Source organism: Aulonocara sp. 'chitande type north' Nkhata Bay, linkage group LG23 (assembly GCF_057382095.1).
Source record: "Aulonocara sp. 'chitande type north' Nkhata Bay isolate Kocher_YH1m ecotype deep benthic linkage group LG23, A_spYH_male_GT1.1, whole genome shotgun sequence".
Lineage (NCBI taxonomy): Eukaryota > Metazoa > Chordata > Actinopteri > Cichliformes > Cichlidae > Aulonocara > Aulonocara sp. 'chitande type north' Nkhata Bay.
The window spans coordinates 52,512,202-52,540,177 of NC_141365.1; the positions used below are offsets into that span (position 1 = coordinate 52,512,202).

A 27,976-nucleotide genomic window follows, 5' to 3' on the forward strand; every position below is an offset into this window, starting at 1 on the left:
CCATCACACCATCCAAAGTGAGCACAAACAGCCTCCCCAGATCCCAATCCAAGCATGGGATGCAATAAACCTGATCCACACATACCTCCACCTGCAGGACCAACCGCCTCTGACACAGTCCCTGTGACAACCCACCAGGGTCAGAAACAACAAAAGTAGAAGAAGAAGAGGGACAAACATATCATATCATCATCTGAAAAAGCTTCTAGTTGACTTGTATACATTCAAAGATTACTCCCACTAGGTTTATATCTGGGACTCTCCACCATTTGACCTTAGAACTGAAGAAGCTTCTCGGATGAGAGGTGAAACGTCTTCAAGCAACTTAAAGAAGTCCAGACGCTTTTCTTTGCATTCAAAGAGTTCTATTGAAATGAGGTAAGGAAAAAAACAGAAGCATACATGTTTTAAAAGCATCTATAGTTCTGAATTTCCTGTTTAGTTAGGTGAGTTTCCTTTCATGCTCCAAACAACCTCCCATCTTCTATTCTTAATCTCTTTTCCTTGACCTCAATGATGATGCCATCAATCAAGGAAACGTGTGAACATATTCCAGCTTCAATCTGGGAGACAGACACTCTGTACTTTTAAGATTAGGCTTAAGAATTTCAAAAAAGATTTTCACCGAGCCGGACCAGGTGACCCTGGATCCACCCTTCTCAGGATGCTTGCTCAAAAGGGGTCGTCTGATTGACGGGGCTCTCTCTGTGTCATTTCTGAACCGAAAATAAATCTTTTGCTATCAAAAATGTGTTTTTTATTCATCAGATGGTCTGAATATAACAGAAGTTATTCATTACTATGCTATGCATGATTGGAATAAGTTTTAAGTAATTTGATTTATTTATGGGGTTTTTATTGGATTGTATAACACTTGTGGCCCTCGTGGACAAAAATGACCCCAAAGTACAAAGTGTTGCAAAGAACCATATTTTCACACCATACTGCTTTCAAACATCTTTGATCTTGGATCACTGATGTGTGGGGTCAAGCACTGGTCATAACAACCACAACAACAACAACAACAGGCAGCACTATGAGGAGGCAGGTGCTCTATATTCAATGAAATTTTATTTATACAGCGCCAAATCACAACAACAGCCGCATCAAGGTGCTTCATAATGTAAGGTCGACCCTACAATAATACATACACAGAAAGTATGAAAAAAGTACATTTTTTTTACCATGTTGTGCAAAGCAATGACCAGCAGAACAAAGCACATATTGTCCTCTAATAAAATGAGGAGGAAGAATCAACGATCAGTTTACGACATCCTGAGTCTGGTAGAGAAGTTTTAAAGGTGACACAAGATTAATCATAGAAGCACAAAAAGGACATAATTTCTTGATAAAGACACAATAGATGATCGTCGTTCATGACACAAACGTGCTCCTGTGAGGTGTATGGAACACGTGGGTGTTCCTCCTGCTGTGATGTAAGATCCTGGTACTGATGTGACTGTATGAGCACCAAGTCCCCTTCAGAGGACTCTGTCCAACAGAACATCCAAGTAAACCAGGGAACTTTGAGACAAAAACATGGGCAGCATGTGATGCAGGTCCAGCTGTACATGGAACATGCTAGTGTGCGATGGCAAACCGTCTGTCCTGCAGTCAGGACACGAGTTGTCCCTAACATTGCAGGTTTCCAACAGAAAACAATCACCTGTAACAGCTTGTTTACTGTATATGCCCCTTGGCCTGCAACTGCAGAAAGAATGCTGTCCATGATGGGACCAGTGCAGAGGAATAAACCTGAGCTTCCTCCTGCACTTGGGTCCAATATGGACACGCCTTTGTCCTCATGAAAGTTTGCCTTCACTCAGACTCATGCCCTCCTACCATGCCAAAATATAGAAAACTGTCAGGCAATGAGTTGGAATAAAGTTGAATAAAACCTTGAAACACAGAGATGGATGATATTTTATACTTGTTGCTTCAAAACAAACGGGGTCATTTTTGAGCCCTGAGGACCACAGGTGTGATTATGTGCTGCCAGTAAAAAACTTGAAGTAGTTTAAAAACAGCTTCCCATATTAACTTTGACATAAACCCGTCTGTGATCATCTGTTAAAGCAGCCGACTCTGGTTGTGAAACGATCCTCACGATAACTGATGATTTCATTAATTTTTTATGCAAAAACAAAAACATTTTATAATAACATATACAATAACTTTATTTATACAATAACATTGTATAAATAAAGTTTTATCAGATATAAATTTGAAATGGAATAAAGAAATTGTGTCAAAATGTTTGAATTAAGTTTTAATTAAAAGTGGGGGGAAATCCACTTCATAGTAATTAAGTATCAATCAAAGCAGATGGGACCACAGCTGTGATTATGTGCTGCCATTTAAAAATTTGAAATGATTAAAAAACAAACAATTCTCACTAAAGTTCAACATACAGCACTCTGTGGTTAGTCAGACAGTCAAAATAATCTAAACATTTAAATATTTTATTGTCTTGTTTTATTTTTGCTCAAAAACAGACGATACTTTATGTAAACAAGGTCTGGTGGCCCTAAAATGTAAAATGTTGGGTAAATTTTGTGTTAATGTGTTGGTCTTAAGTTAAACTAAGGTGTAACACTGAATTGATTGACAATTTATACTTTGTACTTTAAAAAACACTCAAATGAAGTGGGGACATTTTTGACCCCAGAGGACCACAGGTGTGTGGAGGACATTATGAGGGTTAAGCTGCTGCCAGCGTAGTGCAGGTGACTGTCACACAACAAAGGCTGAAATAATCTAACCCAGCTTTCTGTTGGTCATCCTAGGTTACTGCAGTTACTCGAATCATTTCAAGAATTGTATCGCCTCCGTGGACTGATCTCTTGATTCCTTTTAGTTTTCAGGACTTAATGAATGAGGTGGTCATGTGAACTTATTAACCCTGTCATGCATGAACTATGCCAACCTCAATCAGGACTTTTATTCATCTTTAGGCATGAAAAGATGAATAAAAGTCCTGACTGAGGTTATCATAATTCATGCATGAAACAGTTAAATAACAATAATTACAAAGAAACACATCATACATCTATAGTAACATTAAAGGACCAGGCAGTGCTTGGAGTGACACATCAGTGTCCAGTGTAGGGGTTTAAGTATACCATCAACACTGACACGAATACAAGACAACAGCCTTTGCATAGCTGTCCACTGTCGTGACTACTATGTGTGAAAGGGTTGACTTATCCCAACTCTGCACTCACACACTAATCTTGAATGAATTAGACTGAAGGAGGAATTGCTTAGAAAGCCGGGCACATCACTGCTCTTAGCCGAGGCCTTCTCACATCTTTACTCTTGCTTTACATTCAGCACACTGCATTGTGTTGTGGTGACAACATTATAGGAGAAATGCTTATGAAAATTACATGCACTGTGCGCCCATTGGATAAGGATCACACAGCATCCTGCCAACAGCAGAGAGACAGCTATTAATCTCTGCTTTTGCTTCTGTGATGAGCTGAGAAGATGGCCACTCTAAAGGACCACAGTGCCCCCTACTGGAAACATTAAAGAACATCCTTAAGAAATAAGGTAGTGAGAGTGTGTGTTTGTGCAGATGCACACATGGGGTGGCCTAGGAAGTTTTTATAAATCTGACTACATGACCAAAAGTAACAGCTCCACAAAACAAGCAATTTTGTTGCAAGTTGATTCAATACCAGCTCAGAAATCACAAATTAAACTGGTGCTACTGGTTTCTCAAAACCAGCTAAAACAGAAAGCAGTTCTTATTACACGTTAAAAAGCAGAAGCCATCATCAATCATTTCACCTGCTTTGGTGCACATTAAAGAGACACCAGCTACACTATGGCGTTATTTTTGTGCCTCTACTCTGAGTGCACATAAAAAAATGTTGCAAGTACAAATGTTGCATTTTGAGAAGAAAATTATTTTGAGCAAAGAAAAGTTTAATTTGAGTGAACAAAATTCATTGCTGTGTGCAAGAACTGCATTTCAGTGTTTGCTATTATCCATATACACACAATAACAGATCTCTGCTCTGTGCGCTCACAGACATCTGCAGACCTGCTCTCAGTGTGTCGCTCACACTCACAACATCTCTGCTCCCTGCACGCTCAACTCTTTCTCCAATCGGCTCGTTATCTACTGCATTCCAGAAACACTGTCCAAAATGTAGCTAAATCCAGTGGAGTGGACTGGTTTAACCCTCATAATGTCCTCCACACACCTGTGGTCCTCAGGGGTCAAAAATGTCCCCACTTCATTTGAGTGTTTTTTAAAGTACAAAGTATAAATTGTCAATCAATTCAGTGTTACACCTTAGTTTAACTTAAGACCAACACATTAACACAAAATTTACCCAACATTTTACATTTTAGGGCCACCAGACCTTGTTTACATAAAGTATACTTTATGACTGCAGGACAGACGGTTTGCCATCGCACACTAGCATGTTCCATGTGCAGCTGGACCTGCATCACATGCTGCCCATGTTTTTATCTCATAGCTCCCTGGTTTACTTGGATGTTCTGTTGGACAGAGTCCTCTGAAGGGGACTTGGTGCTCATACAGTCACATCAGTACCAGGATCTTACATCACAGCAGGAGAAACACCCACTTGTTCCATACACCTCAAATGGCAGCACGTTTGTGTCATGAACGACGATCATCTATTGTGTCTTTATCAAGAAATTATGTCCTTTTTTTGCTTCTATGATTAATCTTGTGTCACCTTTAAAACTTCTCTACCAGACTCAGGATGTCATAAACTGGCCGTAGCGACTCTACTGGATGCACGGCAGTAAGAATCAACACACCCACATATGCCTACAGCTGCATTCGGTCCATTTTTCTTCCTCTCTTGTTGTCCCTCCTTGTTCGTCATTGAGTTGGCTGTAGAGCAGGTCATCTGCTAATTGGATGGTTGTTGGTTCAATCTCTGTGTGCTCTAGTCTGGAGTTCTTACCAAGGTGTCCTTGGGCAAGTTACTGAACCCCAACTTGGTCTCTGATGCATCCATTGGCATGTGAACGTTAAAAAGCAGAATACAAGCAGAATACACTGTGTATAATGCTTTCAGTACTCGAGTAAAAAAGCCACTGAAGGAGTATGGGACCTGGCACATGTGCTTGGACTGTGGTAGATCATCTTTCTCTGAGGCACATGAGAGAGTCATGCATCGTCTGTCACTGGGAAGGTTAGAAGACCAGATCAGTGTTTCCTTACATTACTGCAAATGGAGGCCTGTGAGCTACTTTGTGTGTATGTATTATTGTAGGGTCGACCTTACAATACAAAGCACCTTGATGCGGCTGTTGTTGTGATTTGGCGCTGTATAAATAAAATTTCATTGAATATAGAGCACCTGCCTCCTCATTGTGCTGCCTGTTGTTGTTGTTGTTGTGGTTGTTATGACCGGGGCCCTGTTTCAGGAAGCCGGTTTAGTGGAAAAACTGAGTAAGTATACCCTGAGTTAACGAAAACTCTGGGTTTTCGGTTTCACAAAGCGAGTTTAGATTAATTCTGAGTGAGTCACCATGACGACACACTCCGTGAAGCTAACCTGCCCCCTAGCAGGTTTACTACAACTAACCCTGACTGTCTCCGCCCCTTTGTCGGAAACCTGACAGTAGGAAGTGTCAGACATGGCGTGCCACTTCCTTGAAGAGCCAGTAGATCGTGAAGCCCAAATTCTCCGCAGAGCTCTCCGCCGGGAGAGAGTGATTAGAGCGCGTTTGGACATTTTATCATTTCCTGATGATTTTCTGTGCGAACGTTACCGTTTCTCAGCACAATCTATAAGTTATTTGGATAACATCCTCAGGCCATATATTACGCATGTGACACATCGCGGACATGCTCTCAGTTCATTACATATTATTTGTATTGCACTTCGTTTTTTTGCAAACGGGAGCTTTCTGTATAATATTGGTGACGCTGAGCACGTTTCCAAGGCTACCGTCTGTCGGGCAGTCAGGAATGTTACAGTTGCACTGAAACGTCTCCTGTACTCGTCTGTGGTGTTCCCCGGTCATAGACCCACAAGATTTATCAAAGAGGGATGCCACAAAATTGCAGGTATCAGGATGAACGAAACTTAATGTATGATGTGGTGATACTTGGACTACTACTTAAATTTTACATTTATTTTCACGGTTCCCAGGCGTGATTGGCTGTATAGATGGCACTCACATTCCAATCATTGCTCCTTCAGTAAATGAAGGAGACTATGTGAACAGGAAGTCTTTCCACAGCATTAATGTACAGGTACATAGTTCCCTGTAGCATTTCAAACTAACAAATTATTTTATCATAGTAATGGATGCTAATTTGTGTTCTCTGCACTGTGAAGATCATATATGATGCTGCCAACATTATCACAAATGTGGAAGCCAAGTGGCCAGGCTCTGTCCATGACTCACAAATATTCCGTGAATGTACACTGAGCACAAAATTTGGACATGGTGAGTTGAAAATACTTTAAAATATATAAAGACCAATTGCTTCAGAAGTGTATCCTTCTGTCTTAGGAGAGTTCACTGGCTACTTGCTTGGTGATAGGGGGTATCCATGTTTACCCTATTTGCTTACCCCTTACTCTGACCCTGAACCGGGCCCACAGCAGCGATATAATCTGGCTAATTGCAGGACAAGAGCCAGAGTTGAAATGACTATCGGAATGCTTAAGGCCCGGTTCCAGTGCCTGCAAAGACTCAGGGTCACCCCAGAAAGGGCATGTGACATTATTGTGGCATGTGTGATTCTTCACAACATTGCCACAATTAGAGGAGAACACTGTCCTTCTGAACCAAACATCAGCAGTGATCCAAACCATGAACATCCTGACCCTCCCACGGACATACAAGATGGAAGCGCAGTCAGAGACACCATATGTCACAATCATTTCTTTTGACCCATCACCTCAACATGTTGAAAGAAGAATAAACAGGTTTTTTGTTCAACTGGCTTTATTGGTCGCCTGTGTTTCCTGTACACAAAGTATTAAAAGATGTAAACCTCATAAAGTGTCTCTGTTGCTTCCTCCTCTGTAACAGCTGTCAATGTTTCTTCATTATTTTCCTGTAGTAAAGAAATAAACAACATTGCTGTTCTACTGTGAACTCATATAATCTGTGGAGTATTACTCACAACTGCATGTTGGTCTGGCTCAACAGGAGGCTGCACCAGATGCAGTACACCACCACCATCAACTGATAGAATATGAGGTTCATACAGGTCACTTATAACTTACAAGGGACCAAATGGCAATTAACAAACATACCAATCACCTTACACTTCATTGTCATTATGCTCTCAAAGACAACCAAGCCTGAGGCAAGGCAAAATCAGTAGGAAAATAACTTCACTACAAAATAATCCATTATGGTAAAGAGTTTATCAAATGAATGAGCAGCACTGCAAAGGTGACTGTGAAGAAAGGATGTATGCACATCATGTATTATTTTGAATTTACCCCCTATGTAGGCACTTGTGTCTTGCGGGGTTATTGACTCAGAGGATGTCCCCGCAGAGATGCCTTCAGCCACAGGGCGCCCACTGTTTTGGCTGAGGGCCAACTGCTCAGCCTCTGTGAGTGGTGGTGGTGGAGGACCCCCACCTGTTTTTCGGGCCTCCGCTTTTTTTCTGTTGGCTATAACGGGTCACATTTGAGCATACAGAGTAAGCAAATATGTACTTGTAATGTGCTCAGATAATTTCAATAAGTGCTTACAGAAAGGAAATTAATGTAGCCTCTAACTGCAATTGATTTACATGGGACAAACAGACCAAGCACTATGGCTCATAATACAATTACACCTTACCTGTTTGGACTATATTTTTATATTTCATTTTTACTTGCTGCCAGGAACGTTTGGGGCCTGTTGGGTTGCACCTGCGCTCACATCACAGCACAAAATAAAATGTATAAAATAACAAATAAAATAACATATGATAAAATAACGTGTTAAATGGGTGGAAATCCCTCGATCAATGTTTAAATTAACACTCACGCATTGACTCTGTCGGCTATGTTTTGCCATGCATGCTTTTGCAGCTGTGGCTGTGTTACTTTTTTCCGCGGAATTTGCATGTTATCGGCATATGCTGCCATCAGAATTTCGGCCTCAAGCGCTGTGAAATACATTGACCGCGCCTTCTTTCCCTCCGTCTCCATGGTGACTCGCTTAATCTGTGCTCCGCTTATCAGGGCTTTATGTATCCTCGTGCGCGCGCTTCACTTGGGGTTAAAGCAACTCCGCGTTGACTGAACTAATTGTTATCAGCCTTTCTGAAACGGAATATTCCGAGTTGGACAGTTCGGGGTTACTCAACCGTGAGTGTCGTTTTTCACTGAGTTTTCCAAACCGGCTTCCTGAAACAGGGCCCAGTGCTTGACCCCACACATCAGTGATCCAAGATCAAAGATGTTTGAAAGCAGTATGGTGTGAAAATACGGCTCTTTGCAACACTTTGTACTTTGGGGTCATTTTTGTCCACAAGGACCACCAACGTTATAAAATTCAATAAAAACCCCATAAATAAATCAAATTACTTAAAACTTATTCCAATCATGCATAGCATAGTAATGAATAACTTCTGTTATATTCAGTCCATTTGATGAATAAAAAACACATTTTTGATAGCAAAAGATTTCTTTAGAGGAGAAAAATTACCCAAGGACAACACAAACTAGATTAAAACCAACGGTGGTCTTAGTTGACTGTTGTGTTATCAGTGTTTTGTGTTCAGAATTGCCACTCACTTATGCCCCATTAGTCGTGAATGGACTATGCTGCTCAGCCCCGGTGGATACCGGGTCTTCAGCCACAGTTTTAAGACCCGATGTGGTGGGAAGGGGGGGTAGGATCCTCTCTACCATGGTGAAGCTGCAAACTGTCATGGGAGAGTGGGCCCCCATGCTAGGGGAAGCGCTGCTCACCCTGAGTGTGAGGAGGAAGTCAGTCCGCTGCTCGGTATGGGTGGCAAACTGTATACTGGGGCTGGAGGTACTCGGGGCACTGGACTGCGTTATTTATACAAGCAGGGGAGGGGGGGGGGCACTCTTGTTGTTCCTTGACGGGTGTGTTGTTCAGTTGTTGAGGCGGCCACCCCAACCTGATCAGCCTACAGCCCACGCCATGTCTGAGCTGGCAGCCGACTCCTCCCCCGATCTTGATGATGTTCCGGCCGCTCCCAAGGACCCGCTTACACCAACCTCAACTGTACCCTATGCTGCTTCATGCCCTCCCCTTCCCCCCAAAGAACCGCCAGACAAGGACGGGAGAGTTTAAGCTGTGAGGGGGGTGTGGGAGGGGAGCTGCGATGGACTGACTGCTAGCAAGCAAGGCTTGCTCTGGCAGCTGCTGCTGGACTTCAAGGACTGCTTCTCCTTTTCAGAGGATAATATGGGCCTGGACTGACCTCATTCAACATGACATCAATACAGGAGATGCACAGCCCATTCAGTTGAGGCCTAGACACCTCCCCCTGGCCAGACGGGTTGCAGTGGACAGGGCTCTGCAGGAGATGCAATGTGCTAGACTCATTGAACCATCCAACAGCCCCTGGGCCTCGCCAGTTGTTATAGTTCCAAAGAAAGTGAAGGATGACTGGCGGTTCTGCGTAGATTTCCGGCCTTTGAATAAGGTGACAAAGAAGGACCCACATCCGCTACCATATAGATGAGACCCTTGACACTGTGGCAGGATTCTCATGGTTATCCTCCCTAGACCTACGTAGAGGGTAGTGGCAGGTACCCCTTGCACCAGAGGCCAGACCAAAGACCGCATTCATTACCAGTTGAGGCTTATGGCAATTTAAAGCTCTTCCTTTCGGCCTCTGCAATGCCCCTGCCACATTTGAGAGACTCATGGATAAGGTGCTCACTGGAATTCCCCATGGAGAATGTGTGGTGTACCCATAGCTGGACTGGCCATCGGGCATACCGGGCATTTGCCCGGTGGGCCGCTGGCGATTTTTTGTTTTTATGGGCCGATGGATTTTTTTTTTTTTTTTTTTAGGAAGGGTATATATAATGAAAGGTGTTGGATTGGCCAATTGGTCATGATCGACTCTGGGCTGGACCAATTACAGCCGAGGAGGCCGTATGCACCCTCCCCCTTGTTTAGCAATCACGTGATTTTCGTGCATTGCATGCCGGTAACTCGTGGCAAAACAATCCAAGTACCGCATCAAATGCAAGCATTTGCAGCACCGCAAAACGTTCATTCTCCGGTTCCAATACCTTCTTGTTTTTTCTTTGCCGCACAAAAAAGTATGTACAAAACAAAAGGAGAACAATGCCGGTCCGTACAAAGACAGACTCGACAAAAAGACAAAGAAAAGATACGAGGAAAAAATCAAAGGAGTGAAAGGGTCAGACCCTTACGAGCACACAGAGGGACAAAATACGTTAGCGTGCTGCCCAACTTTCAGCACGCTCAGATTTATAATTATACGGTTCTTGGAGTGAGTGCATAGAGATTGACAGACCACGTGACTTTCGCGCATTGCATGCCGGTAACTCGTGGCAAAACAATCCAAGTACCGCATCAAATGCAAGCATTTGCAGCACCGCAAAACGTTTATTCTTCGGTTCCAATAAATTCTTGCTTTTTCTTTGCCCCCCAAAAAGGTTCTGTACAAAACGAAGGAGAACAATGCCGGTCCGTACAAAGACAGACTTGATGAAAAGTCAAAGAAAAGATACGAGGAAAAAAATCAAACCAGTGAAAGGGTCAGACCCTTACGAGCACACAGAGGGACAAAAGACGTCAGCGTGCTGCCCAACTTCACCACGCTCATATTTATAATTATACGGTTCTTGGAGTGAGTGCATACACTCATGAAGTTTAGTAACTTCAGGTCACTGCAACAAGCCCAGGTACAGTTTACTGACGGATGGGTACAGGACCTTGAAATGCACCGTGTAGAACGAAAGACCATCGTACGTATCATAAGTTTACCAGTCTCACAAATTGTCGTCATAAATACACATTTGTTAACCGTTTATTAATAGGACCTTTGAGCTCAACGGTAATTAATTAGTAGTGGAAATAATTTCTGGTAGCATCACAGAAATGTAGCAGTGACAATAATACTGTATGCTGTAATCGCACTGGACAATTAGTGATACAAAACAACTGTTTTATCCTGTGAATAAAAGTATATGTTTTTGTCAATGTACCATAATAACAGAAGCGAAACACAATATTGTGTCAGGACAATTCACTATTTATGCACAATAAACAAAGGAGCATAGCGCCACAATTTCTGTTCAGCGCCAGACTTGCTTGTAACCTATATCACCAATTATGTTATGAAAATGACGTATTAACTACTACAAAACTCTGACCTTTGTGGAAATGCTTGGAGCAGACTAACATGTGAGCTGGAGAGTTCTGGGACGTTATATTTGGTATATCCAGACCATCCGTCGGCTCTTACTTCGGAAACATGGCTTAAAAAATTTCTCTTCAACGACGTAATCCGATAAAAAAAAAAAAAAACGATCTCTTTACCCGTCGGCTTCCCGTGGCTGTCATGCGACCGGCTATTGCAGTTAATAATACAACAGCTTCGTGCCTTTTTTTGGGCTTCTTTTTATCGCTGTGTAACTGAGTTCAATTGAAAGCCTGCGTGCGCTAGTACCTCTTGCCACAAGTTCCCAGAATCCTTTGCGGTTTTACCCCTGAATGACGTCACATTTTCAATCTTTATCCTGGTGGGCCGGTCTCTAGTCAAAATGCCCGGGCCGATTTTTTGTCCCGGTCCAGCCTTGGGTGTACCTGGACGACATCTTGGTACATGGTGCTTCTTTCTACGTTGCCCTTGGGGCCCTCAGACGGGTCCTGGAGAGGGTATTGGCAGCAGTGCTAAAACTCAACCCACAGAAATGCTGCTTCATGCAATGTCAGGTCACGTTCCTAGGCCACTCACTGGGGGCTGGGGGGGTCGGCACCATGGATGATAAGATCCAAGCTGTGAAGGACTGGCCCACCCCAAAATCTGTGCAGGAGTTACAGAGCTTCCTGGGCTTGGCATCCTACTACAGAGGGTTTGTAAGGGGTTTCTCCTGCATAGCTGTGCCACTGTTCCATTCCAGTGGACAGCAGGCTGCCAGGGAGCTTTCACCTCACTGCAGGAAGCCCTAGTGGGGGCCCCAGTTCTCTCTCCGCCTGACCCCACACTGCCCTTTGTCCTTGACACACATGCCAGCAGTGTCGGATCTGGTGCAGTGCCAGCCTAGATGATACCCGGCGGGAAGAAAGTGGTTGAATACCATAGTAGGGCCTTCAACAAAGCTGACCGCCGCTTTTGTGTCACAAGGCGGGAGCTGCTCGCAGTGGTATGTGCCACACGCCACTTTAAGTACTACCTCGGGGCCTCCACTTCACGGTCAGAACTGACCATGCTGCCTTGCAGTGGCTCATGTCTTTTAAGGAGCTAGAGAAGTGAGGAACAGTGACAACCCCAAAAGGAGGAAATCGCCATGTTGTCACAGGCCACAAAGGGACTCTGGTCCATGTTTAATGCCTTGCGGCAGTACGATGGAGTGCTGCAAAGGGGCTGGAAGGAACCAGCTACGGGCGAGATGAGGTGGCAGTTGGTGGTCCCGCGGGCCCTGCAAGAGATGGTGCTTCACGCAATGCATGGAGCCCCAGGGTCTGGCCACTTTGGTGTCACTTAAAAACTCTGTCGCCTCCAGCAGGGATTCTATTGGGCCCGACATAGGTCGGATGTAGAGGACTTTTGCCACTGCTGCGACAGCTGTACAGCACGGAAGGGGCCCACAACCAAATCCCATGCCCAACTCCAACCGTTTCCAGCAGGGTACCCTGTGGAGAGGGTGGGGATGGACATCCTGGCTCCTTTTGCCCGCACAGAACGGGGAAACTGCTATATCCTCACAGCTATGGACTACTTCACAAAGTGGCCAGAGGCACACAGATTGCCTAACCAAGAGGTCGAGATGATTGTGGATGCTCTGGTGGAGGGGATGTTCATCAGATTTAGGGTGCCTGTAGTAATCCACACGGAGCAGGGCAGGAACTTTGAGTCCCGTGCGTTTGCGGCCATGTGCGAGAAACTAGGCTCCCATAAGAGCCATACAACACCCTTCCAACCACAGAGTGAGGGACTCGTTGAGAGATTTAACCGTACACTGGCAGAGCAACTGCCGCTAGTGATGGCTATACATCAACGTGACCAGGACACTCATGTTCCCCTGGTCCTCATGGCATATCATTTGGTGGTCCAAGGCTCGACTTTGTGCTCCCCTGCCCTCTTGATGTTGGCAAGGGAGATTCGGACTCCAGCAGAAATGATGATGGACCGACCCTCTGATGCTGATGAGGATCAACCAGGTTCTGACTATGCGAGGAAGCTCCAGGATCGCATGGAGTCTGCTCATGACTTTGCTTGAAGGAAACTAAGTGCGGGGGTGGGGCAGAAGACGAACTACAGCATCCATTCCAGAGGCCGACATTTTGACATTGGGGAACTGGTCTTGGTGTACAACCCCTGGAGGAAAAAGGGCAGATGCCCCAAGCTGGACAGTAACTGGGTTGGGCCCTGTAAGGTTCTGGAACACCTGGGAGAAGTGGTGTACAGGGTACAACTACCCCCCAAGGGAAGGAAGGTCGCCCTGCACCAGGACACACTGGCCCCCTATCGGGGCACGGACAGACCTGGACTCCACCCCTACAGACTCTTCCATCACCATTGTGACTCCCCCTACAGTGAGCCCCGTGAGCCTTGGGCCTGTGGCCGCTTCAGATGTGGCACCTTCGCCCAAGGAGGCACCATAGACCACCAGGCCACCTGAGAGACTTTATCCGCCCGGCGAGGGACTATCCTTGAGTATCCTTGAATGTGTAGTAGTCTAGAGGCCGTTTGGCCTGTCAATCAGATCATCTACCAATGGCAGAGAGTCTGGAGAAGAGCATGTGTGTGGTTGGCTGAGAGTGTTTGGGGGTGTTAGAGAATGTTGTTGTGTGTGTTTGCAGGGGAAAAGGAGCGCAAGTTGGGGGTTTGTTTTGACTCAAGAGAGTGCGTTTTTCCCTCTTGTTTTGGCGTTGGCTATGGCACACAGTAGCCGGTGTTACTGTTCCTAATATAACACCAGGTAACCGGAATAACGATAGTCTCCGTCTTCTGTCGGAGGGACGCTACAATACTAACCGAAAATGGATTTAGTTACATTCTGGACCATGTTTCCCGAATGCAGTAGCTAGGGAGCTGATTGGAGACCAAAACAGCCAATCATAAGTTTTGCATCCAAGTCTGTGATTGGTTGGTTTTGTGGCACATTTGTAACAGTGCACAGAAAGAGTTGAGCGTGCAGAGAGCAGAGATGATGTGAGCGAGAACGACACACTGAGAGCAGATGTCTGTGAGCGCACAGAGCAGAGATCTGAGCAAGAGCAAATGCCAACAACTGAGCGAGAGGGGCTGTTATTGTGTGTGTATATGGATAATAGCAAACACTCAAATACATTTCTTGCATGCAGCAATGAATTTTGTTCGCTCAAATTAAACTTTTCTTTGCTCAAAATTATTTTCTCCTCAAAATGCAACATTTGTACATTTGTAAATTCTTTACGTGTGCTCAGAATAGAGGCACAAAAATAACACCGTTGTACACTGACAATAAGAAGACAACCTCCAAAAAAAGAATGGTTCTGCAGGTATTGGTTCTGCAGGTATTGGCCACAGGTGTATCTTTGCTGTGTCCATATCACTGTTGCAGGCATGAAGCGGCAGCTGAGCTCATCGAGGAAAAGACATCCTTGTGTGCGCCCACAGGGCTTGTTCCATCTCCCAGCAGTCTCATGAGAGTGGAGGAGACATCGGGAGACAGGGTTAGGGTTGGAGCCCACTCCAGTCAACACTGAGTGAACGAGACCTTGATGGCTGAGCTGCAGGTCCTCTCATCCACTACTCTGAGACATTAGGCCTTTTCATTGTTGTACTGGTCAGATCGTGTCAGTGCTGAGGTATGTAGAATTTGGTCATTATTTAATCGTTCATATCAAAAGTCATTTAAAACCAACTCAAGGACTGCAACCATTTTTAATGGGAAAAACATCTATTAGCCATCAGTGAGTGTTAGTGGTATCACCAGACAAGTGCCAGTGTTAAAGGTTTAAATATTTAAACAAGCATGTGTATAGACAGACTCCAGGGGTCAAGCATCTGCCTTTTTGGCCTTTTCCTTTAAGGTTTTACAACCTATTCATCTTGGAGTCACTCTTGTTCAGAATTTCTGTAAATTCTATGGATTTTCATTATTTATAAGGATAGTCATAAATCTTTATGTGTTTATAAGGACTGTCTTAAAAGAATCGATCAAAGTTTGCATGACTCGGTGGGATATGAGTAGCATGACATCTTGCATTTTGGTGTTCAAATGATCCAAGTTTGAAAGCCAAGTGCATACTTAAAGTCAACTTCAAACTATCCATCCATCCATCCGCTTTCGCTTATCCTTTTCAGGATGGCGGGAGGTGCTTGGAGCCCACCCCAGCTGTCTTAGTGAGGCAGGGTACACCCTGGACAGGTCGCCAGTCTGTCGCAGGGCCAACATATAGACAGGAGACAACCATTTGTACTCACATTCACTTCCACATTCACACCTATGGGCAATTTAAAGTTTCCAATTAAACTATCTATATCATATTTTTATGATTCTCACATGCAATATTAATTTTGCATTTGCCACTTCCAGCACAAAGGCTGTTCCTGCCACAGCGTCACCTACTTCCAAGGTGCATGGAGAAAAACAAGGGTCCAAAGAACACTTGGAGTATAAAGAACAGCTTTGATCCTTGACCAACAGGTTTTGGCCTGTGGTCATTGTCAGAGAATGATGAAGACTAATCCAGCACAATACCAAGAAAGCACAGGTTAATAGAACAAAAAGAAAAGAAAACTACAGAAACTAAAACGGGTACTAGCTCTCCTCTGTCCTGACTGGGCCATCTAGTAATAAGCAGCAGAGGGGAGATACTTTAAAAACAAAACAAAACCATCTATGAACGATGTAGATGTCTATCAGACTGCTCAAATAAATCAGTAAGTAAACAGGTAGAAAGCGTGTTACTGTGTGTAACTTCAGTTTTTATAAATAGTTGTGTGCCCTTCTATGTATTAAGGCATGCAAACTGTCAAACCCCAGCATTTTAGTAACCACACTACAGAACATGGAAACACTAAGGCTGATGAAGTTTGACATTTTTTAATCCAAAAAGCGGTCCAGCATCCTTTGGATGTTTTGAAAGGCATCTCTGCCGAGGTAGTCCACCTGTCCCATCTCCCACAGCCTGCGGTGATCCAGCGGCTCAGTGTCTGCAGGTGTCTGCCACGACAAAGTGGGAAATAAACATCACATAATTATTCCATATAGATGCATTTAACAGAAGTCTCGTTTTGAAATCTGGCCGGATTTGAATTCTTACACAAAGACAACACAGTGTAAACACAAAGAGTCAGTGTGAATCGTCTGTGAAGAGGAGGAGGAGTATCACAGTAGCTAAAAAAAACAAAACCACCGCTCCACGAATCATGTTCTGGCAACACAAGTGAAGCTTTCACAAGCTGTCTGCTACTCTGTGCCACACATTTAAGGGAACACTGACAGTCAAAGGACGTTTCAACCAGTGCAGTAGCTCTACTTCATTCTGAACAGATTCAACTGGTACAATAAACATCGATCTGAAATATTGTAAGTAAACCAAATCAAAATGATAACTGCCACCAGCATGTGCTCTGTGCGGTTTTGAGCAACCAGTGTTGCCTTGAAAGAATGTGCCCTGCATAGCGCTGGCTCAGACACACCTCACTGAAACCTTTAGTTATAAGTTGCTGTGAGCCTGGAGAACGTGCTAATATTTCCACACTACGTCTGAGGGGCCGTCAGAACTAGTCTAAGGAATGACATAATTATGGTTTCATTTGCGATTCTGTTGACAAGCAAAATCTGCAGATTATTGCAACATAAATTGTTTTACAGAACATAAATTTGGCAGCTGTAAATTCATACTTCTACGGTTTAAAGGACTACATACGGGATCAGCAGCCGTGTCTGCAGGAACGTCACTGCTTTCAGAGCCTTCTGCCCCCAAAGGTGGATCCTCAGCTTCTGACTCCTCAGACGATCTCGACTCCTCCTCCAACTGTGTGCCATCTGTGTGGGAACACTGCAGACGCAGGAATCATTTTACTAAACAGCAAACGTGATTGCATGTGCCGTACGCTGTTGTAAAAGCTTCTACATCACCTGATCGTGGGGATAACTCTGCTGATGCATGTTCATAGCTGTGATCATACTGGAGGGAATGTGGTTGTTCAAACTAATCGTACAAGCTTGTATAAACACAGTGCATCAAGTTGTAATGAATTAAACAAATGACCAAAGACAACGAGAAGCTCGGAGGCCCGTGGCAGACAGCAGGCTGTATCCCTGTCTTGTTGTGTTTTTTCTTCCTGGAGTCAAATGAAGTCAGGCTGAAATACTCACAACTACTACGATCATTACTATGATATATGAAAAACACAACTAGCTAATAAGGTTATTCATTAAGCTAATTAATGTACTGATAAGAGATTATATCGAATGAGTACTTACAGGAAAAGTCTGACTTGTGTTTAAAGTAGTTAATCCCCCTACTCTGACTCATGAGATGCACAGCTATGACAATTATATTTAGTAATAAACAAAAGCAAAAAATGATGCTTCAACAAAACACAGAAACTGTCCAAGAGCTTAACATACAGATCAGCATGTCAGTCTCAGCTTACCACAGCTGGTTCAGACTGTGAATAAAGGTACTCTGGAGGAGGAGGAGGAGAAAAATGTGCAAGCAGTGAATTCGAGGTGTCCAAGTTTTCTGTAAACGGCATCTTGGCTTCTCTTTCTTGGATCTGCACAAAGACAAAAAAAAAAGGAGGATAGTAAATGTTGGGCTGACAACCAAGACCAGCGCTGCACAGCCATCTGACACGTCTAGCTGCCACGTTCATGTTGCAGCCAAACTCTGCAGCAACTTATGTGACAGATTGACAAATCTTCAGCTACAGAGGGAGAAGTCAGCAGTGAAAACTGGTGCTGGAGCGGCTGCAGAGAAAACGTGCAGAGCATCTGCCAAACGTGGCAAAGCAACACTCTTCACAATGGAACAAAATCCAGCAAACTGGTGACAATGTATCCTTACAGGAGTCCAACAAAGCATCGGATTTAAACCAGACAGTGTGAGTAAGCCAGTCTGGTGCCTTCACTACAACATCATGACAGTGATACTGGTTTACTAACAAGGACACCACCTGTGAGCTGCTGTACTGCACAGGCACATGATGGTAAAGCAGAGACATCTCGGGGGTTTCACTATCAGCCTGATGGCTCATCCCATGTGAACGTTTGCATAGCTCAGTTGTAACTCATGCTGGTAACGTCTGCTGCTGTTTAAAGCCAATCTTTAGCTTCAGATGTCATTTTTGTCTTTGTCCCACTCAGATCCCTTCCTTTGACTCCTGGTGTGTGACTTTGGACCTCCACCCACCAGTGAGTCCCACACCTGTTCCGTTTCCCCCGATTAAACCTTTACTGTCCTACCCGCCCTCGTGCACATTCCTACCTGTTGTGGTTTCTTCTGCTCTTGCTTGGGCTGGACAACTGGAGCAGATGACACTGTGTGAATAAGGTATTCCTTCCACCACAGAGACACAAACTGCTCCATGTTGTGTGAGTAGCTGCTGTTTCCCTGCGAGTTCCAGGGTTTGTCTGCTCCAAGGAAGTGGATGATCTTTGCATTGTGGCCAAACCTGCAAGAACAAAACTGTAACTCCAACATGTCCAACTGTGGAAACCAGTAACACAGAGGAGACTGAAACCCACACGGTTCAGAGTATTTCCCAATTTATCAATTCCTCAAACCTATATTTATGTTCCAGAAGGTTCATTGGAGCGTCATCAGCTGTCACCGTTTGTTTTCTGTCAGTTTATTCTCGTTTCATAAGAACTCTATCAGTTGTGTTCAGACTGTAAGATTACATTCACAGTCAATGCAGAGATGCACAGTTAGCTCAAATTAAAAATGAACAACAGAAAACGTGCAGGGCTTAAAAACCCTCCTGATCCTAATATTAAGGTACACTACAATACTACAGATGTTATACTAAAAACACACTCAAGCCAGATAACTGCAGCATCCAATCAACGGTCGCCTTCATAGACCAGCTGAAAAGTGTCACACTAACACAGAGATGAAAAAGAAGCAAAGCGTTGTCGAAAACACCAGGACACATTCACACCAACAGGGTTATGGACCGGTGGCCTTCTGCTACAGCACTTTTCTACTTTACCCGACTGCCTCATTCACACCAGCACGTTTCTATGTATAAGTGCTTTCTAGCCAGCATTTTTCATACAGAGCTTTTCATGCCACATTCAAAACTGCAGCATTAAGACTGATCATGTACAGCAGCAGTTGGACATGTATATATCATATATATCATGGAGCATTCAGGAGTCTGGAAACTTGGCAGTTCTGTACCGAGCACAAGGGTGAACGGTCAGTGAGGGCGTGTGGAGTCAACTTTAACGGCTCTGCTTCGACGGCATTGTGCAAACACATCCTGCACAGATGGAAGAGGACAGCTAAAGCGACAAGACGAGCATAGAAAGTCCACCTCTGAAGAAAACTAGATTTTGGAGTCCAGATTAAAGAGATTTCTCAGAGTGATGTCAGCGACTGATCTGTTATCAAAGTTTTATTTCAGTGCCGACTGCACGTCTAGCAAATATGTTTTCACCTCAGTGATGCAGGCAGCAGATGATGCTCCTGTGACAATAAATACAAAACTATTTGATTTATGCCCAAAACAATGACATGCATTATAGGACTAGAACTAGCCTTTACACGTGGAGATATTTAACTGTGGGTTTTAAGTGGAAAAGAACCACAGGCAGCGCAGACACACTCACTGTTGGAAAGCAGGAAGGTAGCTGTAGACTGAGCTGGCACTGAGGTTGTAAACAAACGGTAGGTGTTTACTGAGGTCTTCCACTGACCAGCTACTGAAGAAAGAGTTCAACAGTCCTTGGTCTCCTCCTGTCAGCACACAAGAACAAAGTCCACAATAAAACAAACTCAATGTATGGTTTTTATCTTTTGTTCCCCTTTTTTTGTGTGACTGTGTAACAATTACCCAGGTTTGAACAATAAAGCAACACAACATTTACAAGGACTGCGGCCATTATTTTAGTAATCGAGTATCCTATTGATCCTTCCGTGCATTTTTTGAGTATAGGCCGCAGTTGATAAACGAAGCATCGAAGCAAAGAATTTGTCCTCAGATCAGCTCAACGGCTGCAACGATTCATCGAGCAATTCAAGGAATTAGATTTTTTTTTTTTTAAATCTTTGAAACAAAGTCCTGATATAAAGAGCTGAAAACAGGCCAAAATCTCAATATTCTTTTATTTTATTCTTCCTAAAGTTTGGTAGGTGTGCAGGTGCTAAAGGATCCTGCACATTAAAAACATGATGTTATGTCAGTGCATTTGATGCAAAGCTGTCCAAGAGTTCATTGTGAAAGGGTTAACTGTGAGATCCACACCCACCAGAGGCTGCCTGTGTGTGTCTGTGTGTGTGTGTTCCTGTCTAGCTATCTTTGTGAGGACCGTCATCTGCATTCTACTATACTTGTGAGGACCGACAGTCACTTGTGAGGACACACTCACCGGTCCTCACAAGTTTGAAGGCATTTTTGAGGCTCAAACAGTGGTTTTAGTGTCAGGGTTGCAATTAGGTTATGGTTCGGTTTAGGGTCAGGGTTAGGCATTCATTTTTAATGGTTAGGTAAGGGGCTAGGGAAAGCATTATGTCAATGAAGTTCCTGACTAAGATAGCTGAAGTCCTGGTGAGGCTAGGTTGACATAATATAATGCATTTCTGAATCAGACCAGTCACCGCTCTCTCCCTGATCAGAACGAAACCAAAAGCTGACTGAATGTTTTTGTTGGGAATAAAACATCATTGACTTGCTTTCTATGAGCACATGACTCCAATTAGTTGAGCCATTGGAATTCAAAGCACTGTAGCTCATTGCTTGTGCCTGAGCCCGTGTAGTCGTGTGTTACCATCAAAGCTGCCGTGGCGACTGGCGTGATCCAGCAGTCTGGTGTGAGTGTGCAGGGACGGTCTGAAGACAAACACTCCTGAGTTGAAACAGTCGGGCCAGCCGGGATCAGGAGCGGCTGACAGCTCGTCCCTGTCAAACAGCTCGTCCACGTTACACAGCACCTGAGGAGACCAGAGGTCATCTAAACTCACATCTACACGGACTTCATCCACCTTAAGTTGACATCTGGAGGTATACATGTTACCTTTGTGTAGAAACAGGCGTCATAAGGGATAAAAAAATAAGTTTTAGTCTTCAAACGTGCTTTTTTACAGAAAGCATGAGAACATTACTCATTACAGAGCCTGCTGTGAAACACCTCAGCTGGTGTCTGTGAAGGTTCTCAGTCATCCAGGTCATCGTAGTCCAAGGAGCTTGCAAAGAAAAGCGTCTGGACTTTGGACGCTTTGGTCCCCCACAGAGGGACAAAGGACCCCCTGATGATCCTCTAATCGCCTGAGGTCACACCTTGGCTCAGGCGATTAGAGGATCATCAGGGGGTCCTTTGTCCCTCTGTGGGGGGTCACTCCCACTAGGTTTATATCTGGGACTCTCCACCATTTGACCTTAGAACTGAAGAAACTTCTCGGATGAGAGGTGAAACGTCTTCAAGTAACTTAAAGAAGTCCAGACGCTTTTCTTTGCAAGCTCCTTGGACCTCAGCTGGTATTAGTTTCATTCAGTAGGAACATATTGTAGGTAGGTAGGTAGGTGGGTTGTTCTTGTTTTTATTGTTATTGTAACAAACTCTTTTTCTATGCTAAATGAAGATATCTGTGAGACACCATTTCCTCTGTGCTGAGAAGGCGACTGGCTCAAATGTGCCTTCACTACAAGGACACAAGGGAAACTGCTACCCACTGCTCCCACCCCGAGTGTTTGTGATCCTCCCCTCAACCAGCTTCAGACATATCGGCATGTGTCAGTGAACTCACCAGAGTGTCGGCATCCAGAAAGACGCATTTGCTATACTGTGTCAGAGTCCAGCAGTGGATCTTAGTGAAAGTGATACCGAGCTCAGGACGTCCCAGCAAGGACAAGTGGTGGTAATCTTCACTGTCCATCACATCCACCACAATCACTTCATCAAACACATCTTCAAGGGCGAGTCTGTCGGGCGATTCATAAACGTCAGTATATGATTTTTAGCAGATGCACCTTCAGAGCCTGTTTGTTCAATAGTAATGGGACACCTAACATTTTCACACACAGCTCCCATTTCACCTTATGTTTGTTGCTCCCATCCCAATAACATCTGGCCAGTATGCCAACTTAACGTTACTTCATGTAGTGACAAATGTGGGTCACTTACTTCACTTTGAATTTTTCCTATATGAAAAGAAACCAAACCACAACTACAAGTTTCATCACCTGGTTCAGACCAGAGTAAAAGTATTTACAGCACTTCACTTGTTCTGCATTTTTCATGTTACAGTCCCAATTCCAAATTCTACACACACAATAACCCATAATGGAAAAGTCTGGATGCAAATTTTTTTTTTTTTTTAAAAGCTCTTACAACAGTTGGATAAGGATCGAATGGCTCGTAGCAACGGGCAAGATACGCCCATACTCCCGAAACACCTTCCACAGAACACTGAGGGCCACGGTGGAAAGCCTTCTCCTAGCCCACAAAACATGTGCACTGGTTGGGTAAACTCCCATGCACCCTTGAATATCTTTGAGAGGGTAAAGAGCTGGTCCAGTTTTGCGCAACTGGGACGATCCTCCTGTAACCGAGGTTTGACTAATGCAGGCGTGTCCAACTCCAGGCCTCGAGGGCCGGTGTCCTGCAGGTTTTAGATGTGTCCTTGATGCATCACAGCTGATTTAAATGGCTAAATGACCTCCTCAACATGTCATGAAGTTCTCCAGAGGCCTGGTAATGAACTAATCATGTGATCCAGCTGTGTTGACCCAGGGTGAGATCTAAAACCTGCAGGACACCGGTCCTCGAAGCCTGGAGTTGCCCACCCCTGGACTAATGGATGGTGGGCTCTCCTCTCCAGCACCCTGGCATAGACCTTCCCAGGGTGGCTGAGGAGTGTGATCCCCCTATATCTGGAACACACCCTCCGGTTCCCCTTCTTAAAAATGGGAACCACCACCCAGGTGTGCCAGTCCAGAGGTACCACCCTTGACCATGCACCATTTCAGAGCGTGTCAACCAAGACAGCCCTACAACATCCAGAGCCTTCAGGAACTCAGGGCGAACCTCATCCACCCCCGTGGAGTTGTTTAACTGCCTCAGTGACCTCGGCCTCAGTGATGGAGGAGTCATCCACCCGTCCCCAGACTCTGCGTCCTCTACAGAAGACGTATCAGTGGGTTTAAGGAGGTCTTGGCTCCAAAGTCCCACAGGCTAACCAAGCCTGATAGAACTGCTTCTTCAGCCTGATGGCTCCCTTTATCTCTTGTGTCCTGACCTGAATGTACATTTCTGTAGGACTCAGACAATGACTGTGCACCAACATCTCCCACCTTTGTTTGATCAGTTCCACAAAGCAGAATGAGAGAATCTGCCCAAAATTAGATGCATCAAGCTTGTAGAGTCATACACGAAAAGAACTGAGGCTGTAATTGCTGCAAAAGCTGCATTAAACACAGGCTGTGAATACTTATATACATATGAAGATTTTTAGACTTAATATATTTTGGAATAGGGCTGTAACAGGACAAAATGTGGAACAAAAGCTTTCTGGAGCCACTGCATAAAGATGAAAACACCCGTGGAAAAGATATTTAACAATGGCTGAGCATACTTCGAGCACACATGAGGGAGTGAGACTAAATTCTTTTAACGTTTGACACATGGTTCATCATTCTCCCACCTTGACTGCTCAGAGACATTTGGTGTGATCATGGCAACTATGTGGCGAGTTGTTCCATGCCGCCGCAGACTTCTGGCCACTACAGCGGCTCCCATGCAGTAAGAGTCTGTGGTGGCAAGGGTCACAAAAGCCTCAGCAGCTGGAGAAAGAACAAAAAGACCCCATCAGGCTGACTGACCCGGCTGACGTGTGTTTGTCATTTAATCTTTGTTGGATTTGGTGTTTCTTTGTTGCAGCAGGAAAAGTAACCACTGCATGGTTTGACTTTTACATGAGGTCCTGATACCCTGTTCATACTGAGAGTTAAGTAACAGTGACCCTTTCACAAGCGATATCAGTAAAGGCATGTTAGAAAGAAAAAGAATACTTGTAGTATTTAAAATATTTCAGGATCTTTGTGGAACAAGGAGCTATTTTAAATAAAGAATACAATTCAGAAAGCCACTATGGACAGATCCAGGCCTGACCTGGTCCAAATCCACGCACTCCACCCCAGACACTGTTTAATGACCTATTAAGGAGCCTATGATAGGTTAACATCAAGCAGATGCACTTCTAGTAAGACCAACTGAGACTAATTTTGGTCATTCTCAGTGGAAAATATGTTGAGGTTCAGACTCTGAAACTGTACCTTTCAAAATGTTATTTGACAGAATTTAAAAAACCAGTCGTAACATGTTCAGAACACTGCACTACGTTTTACACGTGCCTGTTGTCAAGCTTACCTCACGAGAACCAGTAAATGCACCAGCTGTGCATCATATTGTTGTAGTGAGTAACTGTTTAAATTGTTTTCACTGTGATCTGCAAAAAACTAAAGTGATTTCCATTATGCTTTAAAGTTTTAGCACGTTTGATGTGTAGAAATCTGCAGCAGCACTGAGAGCACACTCCGCCATCAAATAATAAACTGGAGCTAAAATGTTTTATCTTACCGCTCTGTGCGCTAAAATCACCACGACACCATTCAATCTGTGCATTTTAAACCAGCGTTGCATTTTACCGGCGCATTTTCTACCTTCTTTACCAGTTTTTAATCCCCATTTGAGAATGTCTCTGGAGTAGTTGGAACACATCAAACCTGATCATTGGATCGTCACTGCTACAGATGAGCTAAATTCACTTTGTAGTGCAGGGCGCAGGGGCCTGTACTGTAAAGTAGGTTCAGCACACACATGACCTCTCAAGGTGGGTAGCAATACACGGGCGGTAGCAGAAGGACCTCTGAAACATGGGAAGCTCTACTGGCAGGAAGATAAATATAAGCGTAATATCAGAATAAATGCAAATATGAAAGGGTAGCTGCATAATACAGACTGAAGTAACCTAAGCTGATGTGAGTTCGTAGTAGTAAAAGAAGGGTAGGGTTACTTAAGCACTTTGGTCAACTGATACTTCAATGCCTGTGGGGCGGTCAGCTCTGCAAAGGTACCATCAAGGCTGAAAGTACATACAGGTTTTAGAGCAGGGGTCTCAAACTCGCGGCCCGGGGGCCACTTGCGGCCCATGTCACCCCTGCTTGCAGACCAAATCTTGAAGTGAAGAATTATAATGCAGTTTGGCCTTTGAAGTGACTTTTTTTGTTAAAATAAGTGATTTAATATGAAGGCAATATGAGCAGAGAGCACAAACGTGCTGAGGGATTGGCTGTGTTAGTTCACAAACTAGTGTGTAGCACAAGTGCTGCTGTGTGTGTGCACAGACACAGAGGACCAGTGTGTTTGTTTGGTAGTTCACTGAAAGGATTCGTTTAGTGAAGAGGGAGGAGCAAACAGGCTTGTTTTACAATATTTGACATAAAAAAAACCATTTTAGGAAATATTTGTGGCTGTTTTCTTGTCTGTTGGGGTTTTTGTAGTACTCGAACACTAAAGTGGCTCGTTGAAGTTTGACACCCCTGATTTAGAGTCACACACAGAGTCCAGACGTGCGTTTTATTTCTGCTGTGTTTTTAGAAAGGCATGCCTTTGTCTGGGTTGTGAGCTGACCAGCCTGAAATCTTCCATCTAAAAACATTTGAATCATCAAGAAACAACATCAACAACAAACTGGTTTCAGTTTTCAACTTACTTTGTTTAAAAAAAAAAATACAGTAGATTTCTACGTTTAAACAGCTGAGATGCTCGGATCAAATATGGCTTAAAGATATCTGCATTCTGTTTTGATTTACATTTACACAAAGTTGGTAACTGTGGTTGTACATTTAGGATGGGATGTATTTTAGGTGGGATTTGTGTTGTTGTTGTTTGTGTGTGTCAGTAAAAGCCACAGTCACAGTCAGTAGTTTCACAGAGTGGCTGCATCGCCACCATCGCAATGACAGGACACAGGATTGAAGTTCTGTGAATGTAAGTATGTTTTAATAACCTTTAGACTTGGCCTCTGCTGGGAACACTCTTAATAATAAATAACAGCCCACTGCTGGTTCTTCTGATGCGTGGATATATGGTTACACTCCTATTGTGGTTGTAAATCACGCGTCACGTAGAGCACAGAGTGTGCATGGCTTAATATCCCGAGCATGCAGTCAGATCACAAGCATGTTAACCTTTTGTCTGCACGAGTGTCACATTTCACGCGGCTCACTGTGTGGGAGAGTGCTGGGGAACAGCAAGCAAAGACTTTCATGTCAGAATTACACTGCGCCGTTTTTCATTGAGTGGAAGCTTGAGCGAGTTACGACTCAGTTAAAGAAGTTAACCTGTGGAGGGGTTAACTGAGTTATTACTGTGGGCTCTACCTTACATATAAAGCGCCCTGAGGCGACTGCTGTTGTGGTTTGACGCTGTATAAATAAAACTGAATTGAAAGAAGGTCACGCACACTGACGCGTACTTGATTCCTCAGTAGAACAAAGTATAACGTGATAAAGACTAGATCGTGTGTGTTAAAGGAAAAGCCACCTACCTGACATTCCTGTTGACAGAAGCTTTGTGCACACCTGACAGCTGCACGTATCCACAGAGGAGATCAGGAATATGCGGCACGTGTGTGAAAGTCTCCCTGCAGCGCTGTGGGAGCAGCCAATCACAAAGGCCCGGGACAGACCCGGGTTAGCAACGGCTAAATCCCGAGAAACGCCACCAAACCACAGCTCATTCAGTTGTTCCTCCCGACCGTGTGACACTGGGCTGCTGGTGCTGCTGGTTACCTGTTTGCTCAACTGGTCATTCAACCAGCACAAAGGAAGCTTTGACTGATGTTGTGCAACACACTCTGCCCTAATGCCCCTTTGTTGACCGCCCTCCTTTCACTCCACATGCGTGACAGGTTACCAATCAGCCGGTGTTTCGGCTCGACACCCCCCTCTGTTACTGTTTGTAACGAACTGCTGCAAAAAGGAAGCTGGCCATCACAACACGAACACCTTCAGTAAAAACAGCGTTACTCGTCATTTATTCAGATATAAGTTGACTTAGTGTGAGTAATACGCGTCCTTTGTCCCTCCTTTGTCCCACACGCCATCAGACTGTTTAACTCCTCTCTGGAGGGGAGAGGGAGGGGAGACAGGAGGACAAAGGAGGGGGGAACAACTAAGCTGTAGTGCCTCTTCACCTCACTGTGCAATACCTTTTGTGCAATACTTTTGTAAATAGTCAACAGTGCAATAGACTCAATACTTGAAATGTGCAATTCACTTGTATTTTTATTTTTATTCCTATTTATTCTATTTATCCCCTTCGTATATTTTATTTATATTGTCTCTGTATTTATATATATATATATATGTGTGTGTGTGTGTGTGTGTGTGTATTATATATATATATATATATAATATTCTGTAACTCTGTAACTTCTGTCGGTGCTGTGCTTTTTTGGAAATCGAATTTCCCAGAGGAACCCACCCGAGGGATTAATAAAGTTCTATCTAATCTAATCTAATCTAATAACTGTGCATATGAGCAGTGAAGTGCTTTAATGATGTAGCGTCTATCAAAGAGAACAAATCCTGCATTTCATGACCTATGTGGCTGTG

The 27,976-nt window shown here is 44.1% G+C and overlaps 1 protein-coding gene and 1 long non-coding RNA gene across 2 annotated transcripts; one reads left to right on the forward strand and one right to left on the reverse strand.

The window, feature by feature from the left end:
* The first annotated feature begins 6,146 nt into the window (after positions 1-6,146).
* LOC147303037 (uncharacterized) lies at positions 6,147-6,893 on the forward strand. The gene is made up of 3 exons (XR_015127247.1): positions 6,147-6,253; positions 6,339-6,450; positions 6,517-6,893. It is a non-coding gene; the product is annotated as an uncharacterized LOC147303037 (long non-coding RNA).
* A 9,317-nt stretch (positions 6,894-16,210) lies between these two features.
* gyg2 (glycogenin 2) lies at positions 16,211-27,379 on the reverse strand. The gene is made up of 9 exons (XM_086283762.1): positions 26,908-27,379; positions 24,001-24,139; positions 22,105-22,279; positions 21,129-21,291; positions 19,971-20,097; positions 18,622-18,808; positions 17,789-17,911; positions 17,056-17,187; positions 16,211-16,346 (listed from the first exon to the last, which is right to left on the reverse strand). The coding sequence occupies exons 1-9, from the start codon at positions 26,912-26,914 to the stop codon at positions 16,227-16,229; spliced, it is 1,173 nt and encodes a 390-aa protein (XP_086139888.1). The 5' UTR covers positions 26,915-27,379; the 3' UTR covers positions 16,211-16,226.
* Between the last annotated feature and the right edge of the window lie 597 nt (positions 27,380-27,976).

Excerpts from the sequence above, each read along its gene's own strand:
- gyg2 (XM_086283762.1), bottom strand. Across the intron at positions 17,912-18,621 it reads AGCAGAAGAAACCACAACAG|ATCCAAGAAAGAGAAGCCAA; the intron begins GTAGGAATGTGC and ends GTCTTTGTGCAG. Across the intron at positions 16,347-17,055 it reads CAGACACGGCTGCTGATCCC|ACACCTGCAGACACTGAGCC; the intron begins GTATGTAGTCCT and ends TTGTCGTGGCAG.